The sequence below is a fragment of the Lepus europaeus genome, chromosome 18 (genome assembly GCF_033115175.1).
Source record: "Lepus europaeus isolate LE1 chromosome 18, mLepTim1.pri, whole genome shotgun sequence".
Taxonomy (NCBI): domain Eukaryota; kingdom Metazoa; phylum Chordata; class Mammalia; order Lagomorpha; family Leporidae; genus Lepus; species Lepus europaeus.
In genome coordinates this window covers 41,013,433-41,032,396 of record NC_084844.1, presented here as the reverse complement: position 1 = coordinate 41,032,396, position 18,964 = coordinate 41,013,433, and the positions used below count along the sequence as shown (strand labels likewise).

Below are 18,964 nucleotides of genomic sequence, written 5' to 3'. Positions count from 1 at the left end.
ATTTCTGCTAATGATAGTACTTTTTCTTTATCAGTTTTATTGTTTGGTTACACATGTTTGATTTTTCTATTCTTTTAAATTTTCACTATTTAAAAATTGTTTTCTGACTTCTTCCTTTAGGTTTTCTTTAGTGTTCCCATTTCTGGTTTCCTGAGCCGAACTTAACCCACTTACTTTTTGTATTCCTTGTTATTTTATAAAGACACAGTAAGTGGGTTACTTTAATAAGATCTTACAAGTTCTGATGAATTCTTTGTCAAGCAGTTCCAAATGTCTTGAAATTTCAATATGACTGCCTCTTCAACCTATGAGTTACTTAGGAGAGCATTTAAAAAAAGTTTCCAAGTACATTTATTTAAAAATTATATCTTTTAAAAAATTATTTATTTGAAAGGCAGAGAGGGAGAGGGGAGGGGAAAGGGGAGAGAGGACAGGAGGGGAAGTGAAGGAAGGCAGGGGAGGATAAAGGAGGGCAGAGGGAGAGCAACACTTGCTCCTATTGGCTGGTTCACTCCCAAAAGTTTGCAATGGCTGGAGCTGAGCCTGGACCAGGGCCACAGCTGGGAGGTAGGAACTCAATTCAGTCTCCAACCTGGGGTGGCAGGGACCCAATTACTTGAGCCATCATTGCTGTCTACCAGGGCCTGCTTCATTTTTTTTTTTTCAAACTTGCATTGAGGAAGGGAAATGTATCTGTAAATATCTTCTTTCAAAAATGGCTGAGACTTCCTTTGTGATCTCACATGTGGTCAGTTCTTGAAAATGTTCTATGTATACTTGAAAGGAATATATATATATATATATATATATATATATATATATCTTACTCCCTTGGTATAAGGGTTCTTTTGATCTATTACATAAAGTTTAAATTTGGTTTTCAAAGCTTCCACATTCTCACTAATGTTTCTGTCTGCTTGATCTACGAGTTTCTGCAGCTGGTTTAAAATTTCCCACTCAGGCTGCAGATGTGTCAATTGGGCCTTTCATTTTTTTCAGGCTCTTCTTTTGGTTATAGGGTTTGTACATTGTTAGGTATCTAGTTCAACATGGTTTTACTTCTTGGGTATTTTTATTTTGTTATTAATAATACTAAAGAAGAATTAACAATTCTTTTTCTTAAATTCTGTTTTCTCTCACATTAACATTGCTTTGATAACTCTCTATCCACCTCTTTGTCTTGGAGCTCTCTGCACAGTGCTTGTCACACAATGCGCCCCCTTCAGGCGACACAGAGCTAGTTGTTTAGGCTATTTACACTGATGGCGCATTCCATTATTTAGATTTTTTTCTATTATTATTTTGGGTTTTCTGAGTATCAGTTTTTCATTGCTTCTAACTGCTTCCTGCCCTGCTACTGCACTGGTAAGCGTCCCCACTCTTCTGCTTGTCTCTGCTTCTGCCCTCCCTTCCTTGCTTCCATGCACACAGTGGGGGAGCTGTACAGACACTGCCCGGTTACTTGCCTACCTTGTATACAGTATCCTTTTCCCACTTTGAAATGGAACTCATATTTCCAGCTGGTTCAATGCTAACCAGAATAAAAATGCATTTCCCAGCTTCCTTGGCAACTATATATAGCAAATGGGCTAGAGCTGGAATGTTGTGTGAGATTTCCAGGAAGTCTCTTTAAAAGGGAGGAAGCCCCAGCGGCCACCTTGGACTAGGGGTCAGAGGTGAAGCACCAGGACGGGAGAGCAGAAAGACAGAAGGCACCTGGGTCCGCAGCAGCCCTGGCACCAGCCCTGGCATGCCTTCTCTGGCACTTCACTTACAGGAGGGAAATGAATGTCTTTCTTGCTGAAGTCACTAATTTGGGGATCTCTTTTATTAGAAGCTAAATGCAATTCCTGATCCAGAAATTATAGAAGGCTCTAGAATTTTTTTTTAAGCCACAGTTAACTACCAGCTTTAGAAAACACAAGAACGATTCTTTTTTCTAGTTAAGTAAATGTTGGAAAACCTCAGCATTCAATTCCATTCCCTGTGTCGCCTGCCTTCTGGGCTCACGCTGGTTCTTGCTGGGTGAGGCGGGTTGATGGTGATATGCAGAGAAGCTGAGATATGGAGGGAAGGCCCTCACAGGTACTCCAGTCTTTGGCACCAGTGTGCTTTCGGCTGCCTTTCTGGGGTGTGAGCTGACAAAGCTGACGTATAGAGCCACGGGCCGTCACCTGAGGCCAGAGTCGTGAACAGAAATAGAAAGCTACTCAGCAAATGCGTCCTTATGGCCGCTGCCTCATTTATCCTCAGTGAAGTAACCAGAAACGCTATCGATGTGAATTCTTAGAGAGGAAGCAGATTTTTTTTTTTTTTTTTTACAATGGGTAATAAGGAAGAAGAAAATGTATCAGAAGTGCACCGGAAGAGAAAGGTAAAAATGAAGGAACTAAAAATAATGAGTCCCAGGGTGCTGCCTAATTTATCACACTTGTCAACAGCAGCAGTTAAGGGTCGAAATCTGTTCTTAAAGAAGAAAATAAAAAAAGGAAACAGACTATAGTTAATCAAACAGCATTAGACCTCAAAGGAACAATAAAAAGCAGAAATAACTGTCAACAATACAGATTTCTATTTCCACTGTTTAAAACAGCCCAAGGACAACACTTACACACCAAACTTTCTTATAAAAGTCTCTTTTGGCCATTTGTCTTCAAACACAATATGTGGGTGGCTCATTATTCCAATTTAACTTGTTTTGTTTTTGTTTTTTCCATGCCCTGTCATCAGCACAGGCCCAAAGTTCATTTTGTCAGGCACGCTAGACCTCATGTGTTCTTAAAATCTCATTAAGATTTTCCCCTTGACCACGACAGTGGAATAAACAGCTCAAATTTAAGAAAAGCATTCGGCTGAGACATAAACAGTTGTTCTACCCAGGCAATTTTAAGGAAAAGCAAAAAGAGCAAAGAAAAGCAGGAATGAAAATTGTGTAACATCTACTTTCTATTGTATTTTTGGTTTACCTAAATTATCCAAAAAGCAAATCGTACACATTCTCTGTAATGAAACACACATCAAGAGGGACATCTGTAAGTTAAAATGGGTTTTTAAGAAAAGGAAATAATTACCTTTGACGCAAGGTTGTCAACCAGTGCAATCATGGAGTTCTTGAACAAGGTGGCGGCAGTCAGTGGGCGCTTGGTCACCTCTGTTATGCTCAGTTTGCCTTCCGGCCACATGTTCTTCAGTACCGGATTCGAACTGAGAGGCACAGAGAGCAATTCAGATGTCACGTTCAAATAAACTGGGAAAAAAGCCCAAAACTCTCCTGTTGGACTCTATCCTGAAGTTCACAACCAGACTGCAGAAAGAACTCGCAGAGGGCCTTTCTATTTCTTCCTTGGTAAAATGATTCCACCCAAAAGAATTATGCTTGAAGTGCCATGACCTAACTGCTTTACCAATCAAGAATCTTCCATGCTACAGCACACTAAAAAATTCATAAGTATTTATTTATCTATTTGAAAGGCGGGGGGTGGGGGGGGGGGGAGAGCGAACTAGCTCTTCTATCCACTGTTCACTCCCCCAAATGCCCGCAACAGCTAGGACTGGGCCAGGTTCAAGTTAAGGAGCCAGGAACTCCATCTGGGTCTCCCACATGGGTGGCAGGGGCTCAGCACTTGAGCTATTACCTGCCGCCTCCCAGGTGCTTTAGCAGGACTTGAGCCCAGGGATTTGGATGTGGGACGTGGGCATCCCAAGTGGAGATTAACCTGTTGTGCTACAACACCTGCCTCTAAAAAAGCCATTAAACTTCTGTAAAACAATATATGCATGAATAACTGGGACCATCATGGTTAATACAGCTGTTTTAATATATCTGAGCATGAAACTAATTGGTTTTGTGTTGGCTAAAATGTAAGGACTAACCATTAGTTGGAAAAACGGCATTCAAGGTCATGGCAGAACACTTAGAAATGGAAACATTCTTAATTAAAATAAATATTCATGCAGAATGGGTAACACCATAAGAAGCCAGCTGTTTATAAAAATCCAGACAGGGTTTAAAATAACCACTCCTGTATGTCTAGTAAGGCCCTTTACACTGTAGCTGCATGGCTGAGCACACCGACTAGCAGCACTGGAAGCTGCAATATTTTATTGATGTGACACCAAGATTCTTGCACTCTAATTCTCAAAATGCACTTCAGGTCAACTCTCAACTTAAAAATTGTATATTTGGGGACGGTGCTGTGGTGCAGCGGGTTAAAGCCCTGGCCTGAAGTGCCGGCATTCCATATGGGTGCCGGTTCCAGTCCTGGCTGCTCCTCTTCCAATCCAGCTCTCTGCTATGGCCTGGGAAAGCAGTAGAAGATGGCCCAAATTCTTGAACCTCTGCATCCATGTGGGAGACCTGGTAGAAGCTCCTAGCTCCTGGCTTTGGATCAGCTCAGCTCTAGCCATTGCGGCCACCTGGAGGGCAAACCAGTGGATAGAAGACCTCTCTCTCTGTCTCTACCTCTCTCTCTCTTTCAAATAAATAAAACAAATTTTTAAATAAATATAAATAGAAATTATATACTCACTATTTGGCTTATGGAGATACTTTTTAAAATGTGTGGTGACCTCAACTGTGATTTTCTGTTTCATTTTGGGTGTTTTTTGTTTTAAAGTAATTGGAGCTTGAAATGTTGCTTGCTCCTTGGAAACTTTTCTCCTTCCACAAATTTTTCTCCATAAAAATTGGGGGTTGAAAAGAGAAATGAATTCACACAGACATGCATTGCTAATGTATTTGCTCCTGCCCAACTGCCATTTTGCCCACTTTTCTTTCCTTTGCATAAAAATGAGAAAATTGAGTTGGTTCCCCAAAGCACCCACTAAATTCCTGTACACATAAATACTTAAAGTAATAACTGCAATATGAAAGAATGGATGACAACAGAGGAAAGCAGACAAGTAGTGGCATGAGAACTAACTTGGACTGATCGGGCATAGTGGATAAAGCTGTCATCTGCAGTGCCAGCATCCCATATGGGCACTGGTTCAACACCCGGCTGCTCCACTTCCAATCCAGCTCTCTGCTATGGCCTGTGAAAGCAGTGCAAAATGACCCAAGTCCTTGGGTCCCTGCACCTGCATGGGAGACCCAGAAGAAACTCCCAGCTCCTGGTTTCGGATCGGCTCAGCTCTGGCCACTCTGGCCGTTCTGGCCATCTGGGGAGCGAACCAGCAGATGGAAGACCTCTCTCTCTCCCTCTTTCACTGCCTCTCTGTAGCTCTGCCTTTTGAATAAATAGATGAATCTTTAAAAACTAAAATATCAGAGTGAAAGGGGAAACTCATCCAGAAAAAACCAGTTTGCATAAAAGCAGGCAGATTTTTTAAAAAATTTATTTATTTATTTGAAAGGCAGAGTTATAGAGAGGCAGAGGCAGAGCTAGAGAGAGGGGTCTTCCATCTTCCGGTTCACTACTCAAATGGCTGCAACAGCTGGAGCTGGGCCAATCTGAAGCCAGGAGCCAGGAGCTTCTTCAGTGTCTCCCAAGCGAGTGCAGGTGCCCAAGGATTTGGGTCATCTTCCTCTGTGTTCCCAGGCCATAGCAGAGAGCTGGATTAGAAGTGGAACAGCCGGTCTTGAGCCACGCTCATATGGGATACTAGCACTATCAAGTGGCGGCTTTACCCACTACGCCATAGCACCGGCCTCTAAAAGCAGTCAGATCTTATCTGGCTAAGGAGACAGTGGTAAAGTATAAAAGTCTGTGCACCTGCCACGCCACCTGCTTGTTCCTTTCCTGCCTCCATTTATTCACACGTATGTACACAGACACATGTATGTGTATTTGCTACACAGAGACCTCCAAGGATCATATCAACACACACAAAGGAAGAACAGATTCATAGTTTGGGAGGCTGGTTAGCTCTGCAAACATCCAAGAGTGTCCAGAGGTAAAGAGGGCCCAACCAGGCACCATGTAGGAGGGCAGTTTTAGCTGGAAGGATTTCAAGACTTCCCCCACACTGGAAAGGGCTTTCAACGTCCAGAGATGCTGGGGGAGGGGTCCTCACAAAGTCCACGGAAAATGGGTTTAATGAAAAGAATGCACATGGATTTCAAGGGCCTTTTCTGCACCAAAATAAACTGATATTTTAATTCCGCTCTTGCATGAACTTTCTGAGGGCCTCACCCTTATGGCAAGGCCATCCCTGTGGTGACACGTGTCAGCCGAGCCCAGTGCCTTCAACGCAGGATTTCTCTGAGGTCCTTTGATCCAATTCACACTTAGTAGGCAACTTGGTACTCTGGATTCTGTGGGGAGCAGCTATCACTGCCAATTAACAGATGAGAATTCTCACTGCCATTTGACATTCCAAGCAGGTTTTCTACCGGGGAAAAGTGGCCTCTTCAACTGGCACATGCACTGCATCCCACGTGGCAGTCAGATTTTTCACTAGAAACCAATGGCCATGCTGCTTCATCTCTCCTCTGGTCCTTCGAGCTTGGGGGCATCAGTGCACCACTGACAGCTGTAGCCGTGTGCTGAGGGCGGAACCTCTGGGCCATGATGAGGCCATGGAGGTGCTGAGCATCACGCTGGAGGGACACAGCCCCGCAGCACACCTACAAATGGCCACTGGCCACGCAGTGCAGTTTTTCCAAATTGAGCTTTTAAAACTTTCCGCCCTCATGTCCTAAACAGCACTCTGGCCTCAGAATCAGCCCTTAAGGCATTCGGATCTGGCTAAAAAGCCCATGAGAGTTTCTCAGCATGGAAAGCCAAGACACTGTGGCAAAAACAAACAAACAAACAAAACAAAACAAAACAAAACAAAAAACCTAAATGAAAGATCTCTGTGAGTGAGATCCCAGCAGAAAGAAGGGGTCATCAAAGAAGGAGGTACCTTTCTCTGAAGGGAGGAGAGAACTTCCACTTTGACTTTGACTATGGCCTTGTCTAAATAAGATCAGAGTTTGTGAACTCAAGAGGCTTCCATAGCATTGGCAGCTCATGACGAAAGCCTCGGGTGATTACTGATGTCATAAATAAGAGTGTCAACTGTTAAATCAACAACAGGAGTCACTGTGCACTTACTCCCTATGTAGGATCTTAATGTGTTGTACTATGCGAATTAACGGTAAAACTACTACTCAAATAGTACTCTATACTTTGTGTGTCTATGTGGGTGCAATCTGTTGAAATCTTTACTTAGTATATACTAACTTGATCTTCTGTATATAAAGATAATTGAAAATGAATCTTGATGAAGAATGGGATGGGAGAGGGAGTGGGAGATGGGATGGTTGCAGGTGGGAGGGAGGTATGGGGGGAAAAGCTGCTGTAATCCAAAAGTTGTACTTTGGAAATGTATATTTATTAAATAAAAGTTGGAAAAAAAAGCTAAAAAAAACCCTTTCTGCCCTCAAAATGGGTGTGTCTGATCAGATAAACTAGGCCTTGAATGTCCTTTCTCCAACTCCTTTTCCCCACACCCTGCTCTTGCATGGAGCTCCCGTGACACTCTGATTTAACCTTCCAAAGAGGGCAGCTCCGGCATTGTTCCTGGTGGATGCAACATGCATACAGATGAACCATTTTACAGCAAAACTTTTTCTTTTGACAGGCAGAGTTAGTGAGAAAGAGAGACAGAGAGAGATTCGAAGCCAGGAGCCAGGCGCCTCCTCCTGGTCTCCCATGCGGGTGCAGGGCCCAAGCACTTGGGCCATCCTCCACTGCCTTCCTGGGTCACAGCAGATAGCTGGACTGGAAGAGGAGCAACCGGGACTAGAACCTGGAGTACCAGCGCCGCAGGTGGAGGATTAGCCTAGTGAGCCACGGTGCCAGCCTATAGCAAAACATCTTGAAAGCATTGTCTACGCATGCCTCCACCTCCCTGTTTGCTGTATTCTCTTGAGCCCTTGTCAACCGCACATTCATCTTCACCTTTCCGTGGAAACCAGGCTCGTCAAGAATCTCAGTGATCTCTGTGTCAGCAGATCCAACAGTCCCCTCAGGGTCTCAGGCCGCTCCTGCTTTTCACAGGATTGGACCCAGGTTATCGGTTTTGTCTTCTGAAGGACCTTCCTCTTGGGTTGGCCTCTGTGACTCTCGATTCCTGTCTTTCTTCCTTCCTTGACGGCACAATCCCAGTTTTCTTTGCTTGTTCTTCCTTCCTGGCTTGACTGCAAATGTGGGATGAGTCTTTCAACCGCATTGTTTTGTATCTACACTCCCTCCCTAGATAATCTCATGGAGTCATATGCCTTTACGATCAATGTATGGAAAATCATGAACTCGGGTCTCTAGCCCCACCTTTCCCCTGAGAGCTAGACCCACAGGTGCAACAGCCCGTTCAGGGCTTTCAGCCAGGTGTCCGACATGCACATCAGACACAACATCCCCAACAACATTCCTGATGTCCACCACCATATCCTCTGAGCTCTCCACACTGGGCTCCAGCATCACCTCTGATTTCTTTCACCCGCCAGCAAATCTTTCTGCAGTTTGCCTTCCGAGTGTTGCCTGACCCGACCACTCTCCATCATGGGTTGCTACCATCCCAGGCCCAGCCTGGATTATTATCCACCCTCCTAACTGTCTTTATGTATGTGTTTTACACAGTAGCCACGCCTCACTCTGTTTTTAGCCATACTGGTCCCTTGAAGTCCATACACTCAAGCTCATGCCCACCTTGGGACCTTGGTACAGCTGTTCCCTCTGCCTGGGATGCTCTTCCCCCAAACACCCCATGGCTCCCTCCCTCCCTCCATTCAGATCTCTGCTCAGATACCTCTTTAGTAAGAGGCCTTTTCTTTCCCTCCTAGTACAGTCTGTCCCCTGCCCTTGCTCATTGGTGCCCTTCAATCCCTTACCTACTTTTTGTTTCTGAACAGCACTGTCCTATCTGAAGTCTGTTTCTTTGTTTACAATCTGTCGCTGCCACCAGACTATACACTCCAGGAGGACAGGGGCCCTATCTACATTGTTTTCGCGGCTGTACCCCAGGGCACAGAAGAATGTGTGGCTCAAAGGTGTTCAATGCATTTTTGATAATCTTCTGACCAGCTGACAGAGGAGACTGGAATGAGTAAGAGTTCTTGAATTTGTGAGACGCTGGCTAACATCTCCCTTCTGTGGGCCTCCTATCCAAAGTACACGTGGTGGGTTGAGATTTGCTGTCATCTGCCCCTTCTTTTGCTGTAGCTCTTCCATGTTCTGTAGGTTGTGAGGAGATTCTGCACATTGTCAGGATCTGTGCTCCCTGAGAGGTGAATGCATGACAGTGGACACTCGAGTATGAAAAGGGGTCGAGCTGGGCCGGAGGCCACCCAACGCCTCTTTTTGCACGGCCTCGCCTGGGAACCGCTCAGTTCAGCTGTCCCTTGGTGTCCTCAGGGTGCTGGTTTTGGGACCCCTCAGGGACACCAAATTCCACCGATGCTCAAGTGCCTTATATAAACCAGCAAAGCATTTGCATATAACCTACACAATCCTCCCTCAGACTTTAAATACTCTCTAGATCACTTATAATACCAAATATAGTGGAAACGCTATGTAAATGGCTGTCATCCTGTATTACTTAGGGAATGATGACAAGTAAAGCAGTCTGCACATGCTGGGCACTGATGAAATTTTTTAGAAGTATTTTTATGATCCATGGGTGGCTGAATCTGAATCTCAACCTGCAGATACACAGGGCTGAACATGCATTGCTAGCAGGTGACAGGGCTGGCTGTAGTGAACACAGAAACCAAAGCATCCCATGGGAAAACAAAGGAAACTGTTAGTAGCAGGACCCTGCCCTAAGTTTACAGATTTTTTTTTTTTTTAAATTTTTGACAGGCAGAGTGGACAGTGAGAGAGAGACAGAGAGAAAGGTCTTCCTTTTGCCATTGGTTCACCCTCCAATGGCTGCTGCGGCCGGCGCACCGCGCTGATCCGATGGCAGGAGCCAGGTGCTTCTCCTGGTCTCCCATGGGGTGCAGGGCCCAAGGACTTGGGCCATCCTCCACTGCACTCCCTGGCCACAGCAGAGAGCTGGCCTGGAAGAGGGGCAACCGGGACAGGATCGGTGCCCCGACCGGGACTAGAACCCAGTGTGCCGGCGCCGCAAGGCGGAGGATTAGCCTATTGAGCCACGGCGCCGGCAAAGTTTACAGATTTTTATACTCAGAACATCTATTACTGCTTCATTCACTGAGTATGAAAAAGGGCAAGAAAATCGGCCAGAAACACTGAAAATCATCACATAAAAAAAACACACATATGTATGTGTGTGTACACACGATGCAACATGTGCCAGAGCGCTAGGTGTGAAGATGAGCAAACCTCTGATCTTACCTGTTATACATGAGGCGCTTGAAATCTTGAAACAAAGTATCTTTATTTTTGTCAATAAAACCAATGACAGAATAGCTGTTAGGGAAAAACAACACAGAAAACACGCATCATTCACCATGCAAGAGCCCCATGTAAGCTCTTCTAGACACTGGAAAACCTCTCCACCGGTTATTACGCAATCGGCCATCTGCACAGCTGAGGCTGCCCGCCTGGTCCACGTCAGGAGTCCACATTCACCCCCTCAGCAGCAGGGACTCTGCCTCTGCTCCTGAAGCAGAGTGAGTATCAGTACCACAGTCATGATCAAGGTCATCACTTTCTATGGGTTTACTGCTTACCTCAACAAGACGACTTTTAGAGAGAGATCTGTATCTATCATCCAGCATTCCTAAGATAAAAGCAAACCAGCCACACACAGGAACTACCCGTGTCATTTGCAGGGAGGCCAAGTGCCTAGGGATCACTCAGTGTTCAGGGTGGGACAGAGAATCCAAGAAGAACTGCAAAGGACGGTGAGAGTTAGAGAAGCCGAGGCAGGAAGGCAGCAGATCACACAGAGACACAGATGCAATGCACACAGGAGCAGGCACATGCACAGAATGTGGAGAGAAGATGAGGGGGTCTAGGGGAAGGGAGACAGCGAGCTAGGACCACAGGTGGGGAGAGGGAGGTGGGAGCGCCACTGCTGCGGTGACAGGCGATGGAAGGCACTGGGACTCCGGGTGATTCAGACAGAGACAAGGAGCTTGAGCAAACAGGAACTCTCCATGCAGCCACTCCTTACACTCCCGCTCCCCTCTCTGCCTGTATTTTCTTCCCTGAGAATCTCACAACAATGTGGACAACTCCCAGATTTCTAACCCTGAACCCTGGCCTTACACACCTCATTTTGCAAGAGAGCTCCTGAGGGCTGTGCTGCCCATAGGCACGTTAAGGTCACTGCATCCAAAAATATTTCTTGGCCTGCCCCAGCCTAGCTCTTCTTCCTAATATTTTCTTTCTTTCTTTCTTTCTTTTTTTTTTTTGACAGGCAGAGTGGATAGTGAGAGAGAAAGAGACAGAGAGAAAGGTCTTCCTTTTTGCCATTGGTTCACCCTCCAATGGCCGCTGCGGTCGGCGCATCATGCTGATCCGAAGCCAGGAGCCAGGTGCTTCTCCTGGTCTCCCATGCGGGTGCAGAGCCCAAGGACTTGGGCCATCCTCCACTGCCTTCCCGGGCCATAGCAGAGAGCTGGCCTGGAAGAGGGGCAACCGGGATAGAATCTGGCGCCCCGACCAGGACTAGAACCCGGTGTGCCGGTGCCGCAAGGTGGAGGATTAGCCTGTTAAGCCACGGCGCCGGCCTCTTCCTAATATTTTCAAGTCACTTTGACTCAACTCCTGAAGTCATCTGACAATCTACTGTCCGACTCACACAATTCAAATTTCAGAGTCCCTTATTCTGGATTGCAAGATTTATTTGGATCTGATCTCAACCCACTTTTCTAAGTATTTCTACAACTCCGTGCTACATAAAGGATATATGCCAATCAAATGTGCCTCATTGCTATTTCAAGAATGTTTTTAGCACCATTCCCATTTCTTTCTATGAAAATAATTCCTAGTATCCAAAGACCAACACCAGCCTTCCTGGGCTTATCACACAAAACTAGAAGTATTACACTATTTCCTGGCTCTGAATCCCAGCAACACCTAGTGCTGCTTACCTGACAATTATTTGAGACTATCTTTCATTGAGCAGATGTATGTGTATGTGTGTGTGTGTGTGTGCGCGCATATGCCTGCATGTATTTCCAGTGTATAAATACACACACAACCATATATGTATGTGTGTATCTTAGAAAGGTTTTGTGGGCAAGGACTATACCTTATAAAGCATTGTACACATGGAAGAAGTGCAGGAAAAAAACCAAAAAAGCTTAGAGGGGGAAGAAGCCACTGAAGACACTGAACATTAGCAAGAGTTCTGGAAACGTAGTGTCTCATTTCTTTTGCAGACTTGCAATGTGACCTGGATAAGAATTTCACTCATTCTGCACGAGCTTCTCCACCAGTGAAACAAAAGGATTCTCTTAACTCATCCCCGAAGCCCCTGTCTAGCTCTGTGTTTATGGAACTCTGAGTTGCTACAAGGGCCTGTTACGTGAGGCTTGGGTTTCCAAGGGGAGACACCTATCTGGTGTGGCCCTCCTCTCTTCAGTATTCTGCAGCTAGGAAAGGAGCAGAACAAGTGGAAAATAGTGCCATTTCAGCACTGGTGGCTGGACAGACAGATGGGGTAGTAATTTTGAGCCACATTATTTTATGATTCTAGAGTTTTAACTTAAACCAAGGACTATTAAAATCCCTACAACCATCCTCTTGGTGTGCACAGAGATGATCTCTAGTTTTGTTTGTTTATTCTTGCCCCCTGTAATGGGTTATAAGTAAAGAATTCCTAATGTATGAAAATAAGGGAGAGAGTTCTCCAGACAGTAAGATGAGGAGTGGTGCTCGATGCACAAACAGTGAAAGCCACCAACTAGAGCGGGCTGGAGAGCGTCTGCCTCCCAAAAGACCCCCACCAAATTCCCCGGAACTGGGAAAACATCGCCTCGCACAGTACGAGATGTGATCTTGGCAAGGCTCGAGGGGAAAAGCTGAGCCTGTTTGATTCAGGGGCACCGACTACTGTAGGGTGCGTCCTTGTGAGTCGGAGGCAGAGTAACACAGACATGGGCCGAGGGACACCCAGAGCCGCCTGCGGCTGCTCCTCTAAGGAAGCCTCAGAGGATGTGTGGCCTTTCCGTGTGGCCTCTAGGACCGTGAAAGATCAGGTGATTTGTTACAACAGCCTGAGAACCTAACACACCAAGGTCACCATATGCTTTTTGTTGTATCATCAACTTCTGCTTCTATTGTATTGCAATCAGAAAATGTAGTTGGAAAGAGTTTTGTAGGGTGAGTGTTTGGTACGGTGGTTAAGATGCTACTTGCGACACCTGCATCTCATATTGGAGTGTCCAGATTCGAGTTCTGGCTCCACTCCCAAGTCTAACTTCCTGCTGATCCATGCCCTGGGAGGCATCTGGGATGGTTCCAGTTCCTGGGCCCCTGCCACCCACGTGGCAGACCCAGAAAAAGCTCCTGGCTCTGGCCTGGCCCATCCTAGACCATGTGGCCATTTGGGGGAGTGAACCAGTGGATGGAAGACCTCTCTGTCTCTCCTCTCTCTCTGTAACTCTGCCTTATAAATAAATTAATCAATCTTAAGAAGATTGAGTTAAAATAATTTTGCTTCTTCTTGAGAACTAATACAGGAAAACTGGATTTTGCTCAGGTAGGCAGTGAGCCAACCGCTCGCAGTGCTGCTCCCACAGGAGACCTTTCCTGCCTGCTCTCTCCCCTGCAGCCCTCCCTCTTCCTGCTCCCTCCCCCACTCACTACCCTGACCACCTCTGTTAGGGCTCAGCACAGATGCCAATTCCTCCAGCAAGACTTCTCCCTACTCCATGCCCGGGGCTAATTATTCTTCCTCCCCATTCCCATAAAGCTCTGTGCTCTTCTCCTTTAACCCTTTCTATCCTTCATTGTGATGACCTCTGTTGTACCTGCTTGTATCCTCCACTAGAATGCTAGCTGCGTCTGGCCAAGCCCCATCATGTCCACCTTTTTATCCCAGCTCTTCCACGCTTTACTGAACCATCTGCTGATTTCTACTGACTACCAACTACGTCAGGAACCGTGCATGGGCACAGAGTGTGTGCTCAATATATGTCTGAAAAGCCAAAGATGAATGAAGCTATGCTGATACTTTTAAATGAAGATTAAAATACACTGACATTCGAAATGACCTAAAAATGCAAATGAACAGGAAAACAATGTACATTTTCTCTGGTTTTATTTTCTGAAGCAAGCGTGCATGCAAACTGTCATGTTAGGTACTGAAGTAAGATACTCACACAACATCACCGGCATAATGTCGAATTCGAAAATCTCGATCAAACTCCAGAATTTTGTCCGAGGCACAGAGCTAAGAAATCAAGAAGGGGATTGTTTTAAAAATAGTCCTTTTCAACCTTCCTAAAAATAGATTCCAATTGAATATGATAATGATGTCACAAATCATGACATCATGAATGAAATCACAGTGTGTGGTTGATTTGCATTAAAGTGATTAAATATCTGCTTTATGTGGTCAAGACTGAACTTCCACCAGAAATCCATGCAGCTAGGGCACATTTCCCAGCCACTCTTGCAGTTGGATATGGCCACAAAACCAAGATCCAGACACTGAAGTAAAGTAAGGCTATCCCAGGCCTTGCAGATTAAAATGGATGATCCTGGCCAGGCTGGGTATTTAACACAGAGCTTAAGATATGGCTTGGGATTCCTGCATCCCATATCAGAGTGCCTAGGTTCAAGTCCTGGCTCTGCTTCTGATCCAGCTTCCTGCTAATCTACACCCTAGGAGGTAGCAGGTGATGGCTCAAGTTCTTGGCTCCTTGTCACCCACACTGGAGATCTGTTTGGGTTCAGGGCTCCTGACTTTAGCCTGACCAAGCTCGGGCTGTTGTGGGCCTTTGGGAGAATAAATCAGTAGATGAAAATTAACATTTATCTTTCAAATAAAATGAATATAAATAAAAATTTTTAAAAGACTATTTAAGGGGCTGGTGCTGTGGCATAGTAGGTTAATCCTCCACCTGCAGTGCTGGCATCCCTTATGGGCACCAGTTCGAGTCCCAGCTTCTCCTCTTCCGATCCAGCTGTCTGCTATGCCCTGGGAAAGCAGTAGAAGATGGCCCAAGAACTTGGGACCCTGCACCTGTGCGGGAGACCTAGAAGAAGCTCCTGGCTCTTGATCAGTCCAGCTCTGGCCATTGTGGCTATGTGGGGAGTGAACCAGTGGATGAAAGACCTTTTTCTCTGTCTGTAACTCCACCTCTCAAATAGATAAGTAAAATCTTAACAAAAATTTATTTAAAGAGAGAGAGAGAGAGAGAATGATCCCACTCTGGATGTACTTTCCTCTTTCCATAAGTTAGACGTAGAGGATAGAACCCAAGAGAGGAATCTCGGTCCCTGGGACAGAAATAGATTTCTGCTCTGTTTCAACACTGACATTTTGGCTACTATGTTAACACAGCCCAGGCTACTCTGACCCATACAGTTTCCTTCTCCTCAATGCTCCACTTAGGGAGCACTATACACACACACACACACACAAATTTTTGTTTTGACAGGCAGAGTTAGACAGTGAGAGAGAGACAGAGAGAAAGGTCTTCCTTCCGTTGGTTCACCCACCAAAAGGTTGCCACGGCCGGCGCGCTGTGCCGATCTGAAGCCAGGAGCCAGGTGCTTCCTCGTAGTCTCCCATGCGGGTGCAGGGCCCAAGCACCTGGGCCATCCTCCACTGCCTTCCCGGGCCACAGCAGAGAGCTGGATTGGAAGAGGAGCAACCGGGACAGAACCGGCACGCCAACCAGAACTAGAACCCGGAGTACCAGCACCGTAGGCGGAGGATTAGCCTATTGAGGCACGGTGCCGGCCAGGAGCACTATATTTTAAATCCTTTTTCCTTTTAATTCAATTTTAAAAAAATCATTATTTGAAATGCATAGTGACAGAGAGAGAAGGACAGAGAAAGAGATCTCGCATTTATTGATTCACTCTCTAAATGGCCACAACAGCTGGGGTTGGGGCAGGCCAAAGCCAGGAGCCAGAATTCCATCTGGGTCTCCCACATGGGTAGCAGGGGCCCAAGCACTTGGGCCATCCCCACTGCTTTCCCAGGTACATTATCAGGGAGCTGGATCAGAAGTGGAGCTGGATCAAAAGTAGAGCAGCCAAGACTTGAACCAGCCATCCAATATGGGATGTAGGTGTCTTAAGTGGTGATTTTCCCTAATGTGCCTCAACACCAGCCCCAGGGAACACCATACTGAGGGCTTACTATCTGCTAGGCACATCCATCTCATTCAATCCTCACATTTAAGGAAAAACATTTCCATCTCTCTTTTATGTACATGAAAATGGAGGCTCAAAGAGGTTACGTGACTGGCCCAGGATCACACAGCTACTAAGTGGCAGCCCTAGGGAAAGACAATGGATGGAACGGACTGTGGGTGGTCACCTGGCTCATGTGTCTGCCAAACTGGGACTTCTGTTCGGGTCCATCATAGTACAGAAGTTCAATTCCTGCAGCTGTTTCTCAGGGAAGAGGAAAGGCTGAGGGGAGTCCCTATCACCTCCTGCACCTTTCTTCACTTCAGAAGCACAGACACTTTGTTGGCCCGTGGCAGGCACTCAGGACTCACACAGCGCTGAGTGCAGCACTGCACGGAGACCACTCGGGTTCTCCTGTTAGACAGCAGGGCCTCACCAGGACAGTGGGTTCTCCACCCATCACCAGGTGGCTGACGCAATATTTCATCAACTGGGGAAGGAAGGAAGTACAGGCAATTAAAGCCAGATTTTCTGAGGTTCGAATCCTGGTTCTGCCATCATCGAGTCACTGTCTTTTACCCTTCATTTAGCCTTTAGAGGATTGTTCTAAGAGTTAAGTAACTGTGGAGACCCAAGCATCTAACATACAGAGAGGTCTCCAAAACATTTAATTCCTCTTTTATGAAACCCCTTTATTTATAAACCCCCCAAAGGAAAAGGACTTAAGAGGTATCTTAAATATAAGATTTTTACATGTGGATACTGCAAACTCTCAGCTAAATTGAATCCAGGACGATTTAGATTCTTCTTTGCTTTTTTGTAATAACAGCTACATACCTATTAAACTTTTCATGATAATAATATTTAAAGGTAATAATTGTATGGTTTAATGGCTCATTTGCATGCCCTCCCATGGTGTCTAGTGTATAAGGAAACAGTTTTGCACCCAAATGAAACAACCATGACAAGCCAGAACCTCTTATTTAATATGCCAGTGATGGCTAGTTCATCAGTAACCAGTAGCAAATGATGACTTCTGGCTCAACACACAGGATAATACATTATTCAACAAAAAGGTGCATTGTTATTGAAATATCCCAGCAGCTTGGTTATTTCATTTCTTTCCATCATTAGGCAAAAGTCCCAGAAAAGCACACATTTTAAAAGTCCTTATCTCAGTACTTATCCCAGGAATAGAAAAATAAAGGGCTATTCGATCTGAGTTGGGAAATCTGGACCCTCATCGTGTTTTAAAAAAAAGTGGGGGGAGGGGAGCCCATCTCCACATAAATGACTGCTTAGCACTTCCCATCGGATCAGCAGATGCTTCAAGTCCTATGTACAGTTGCTCCTAAGAATGAGTTCATTTTTTAAAAAAGATTTATTTATTTATTTCAAGGTCAGAGTTACAGAGAGGGAGGAAGGAAGGGAGGGAGAGGAGAGAGGAGAGAGAGTAAGAGAGAGAGAGAGAGAAAGAGAGATCTTCCATCTGTTGGTTCACTTCCCAAATAGCTGAAATGGCCAGGACTTGGGCCAGGCCAAAGCCAGGAGCCAGGAGCCAGGAGCCAGGAGCCAGGAGCTGCTTCCAGGTCTTAACACGCGGTAGCAGGAACCCAAACACTTGGGCCATTTTCTGCTGCTTTCCCCAGGTTATTAGCAGGGAGCTAGATCAGAAGTGGAGCAGCCAGGATGTGAACTAGCACCTGTATGGGATGCTGGTGTTGTAGGAGGTGACTTGAACTGCTACACCAGCCCCAGGAATGAGTTTTTGCCTCAAAACAGCTGATGGACAGATTTAATGCAGTTCTATAGATGATCAATGTGAAAGATATCAAAATGAGGTGGTTTGGATTTCTCCTGTGGGACTCAGAGCTACTTAATTACATAAGATTTATTTGGTCCTACTGAGGCCAATTCACTCCAACTTTACAAACATTGATTGAGCGTCTGTCACACAATGCCAGGCAAGTGTCCAAAACCTGTGCTGTGACTGCAGGGGGCACTTGCACATCATCCCTCAAAGACAGGACATCTGCCTGTGCGGGCAGGCCAGCTTGACACAGCATCCCTCTCAATTACTTGGGCTGCTTCTCACTGGGCTCACCCCTCTGTCCCCAGCACGAGGGGTTGCCCCTAGAAAATGAGAAGCACTTATTGAGTGTCGTATCAATGGGGGATGACAGCTTCAAACCGGCACCCTAATGTCAAAGGTCAGACTGCAGTGTCTGAAAGGTCACTTGGGGCAGGGCTACAAGTCAGTCCTCAGCAATAGACCAGCGAGAGTATTTTAGAAAGAACTGGTCTTGGATGAGTGTCAGCCAGTAACCTAGTTCCTGATGACTTCTCACTGGTTAATTGTGGACTCTCTCTGTTCTGATGACATAATTTCAAAAAAGGCAAGGTTAGAATACGGATCTATTCATGCCAAAAAAAAAAAAAAAAAAAAAAAGGCAGTGTGTCGCAGATGTATATGGAACTGCAGAGAAGAAATGCTTGCCCCTCTCTTACTGGAGCTGAAGGAGCTAGGGTCCTGCTCTCCTACTGCTATGGCTGCTGGGTGCACAGGCATTTGTAGGAAGTGCTGGGTGACAACAGGACTCCCTTCCCTAACACAGATTCCTGGAATCGATGCAGTAGCAGACATATTATATGGAAGGCATGGCACAGAGGTCTGATAACCACAACTGCCACCAACTATTGCAGAACTGTATCTGTCTGTGATAGTTTCAGATGTGAAAAATGGAGGATTA

General features: G+C 45.7%; 1 protein-coding gene across 1 annotated transcript in view; it reads right to left on the bottom strand.

The window, feature by feature from the left end:
• Positions 1-18,964, bottom strand: part of MYO1D (myosin ID) — a 353,018-nt gene that overhangs the window by 207,610 nt on the left and 126,444 nt on the right. The window contains exons 12-14 of the mRNA XM_062216283.1: positions 14,228-14,298; positions 10,287-10,361; positions 3,072-3,204 (exon numbers count right to left, since the gene is read on the bottom strand). Of these exons, the coding sequence (XP_062072267.1) occupies positions 3,072-3,204; positions 10,287-10,361; positions 14,228-14,298 (279 nt within the window). The remainder of the gene's footprint in view (positions 1-3,071; positions 3,205-10,286; positions 10,362-14,227; positions 14,299-18,964) is intronic.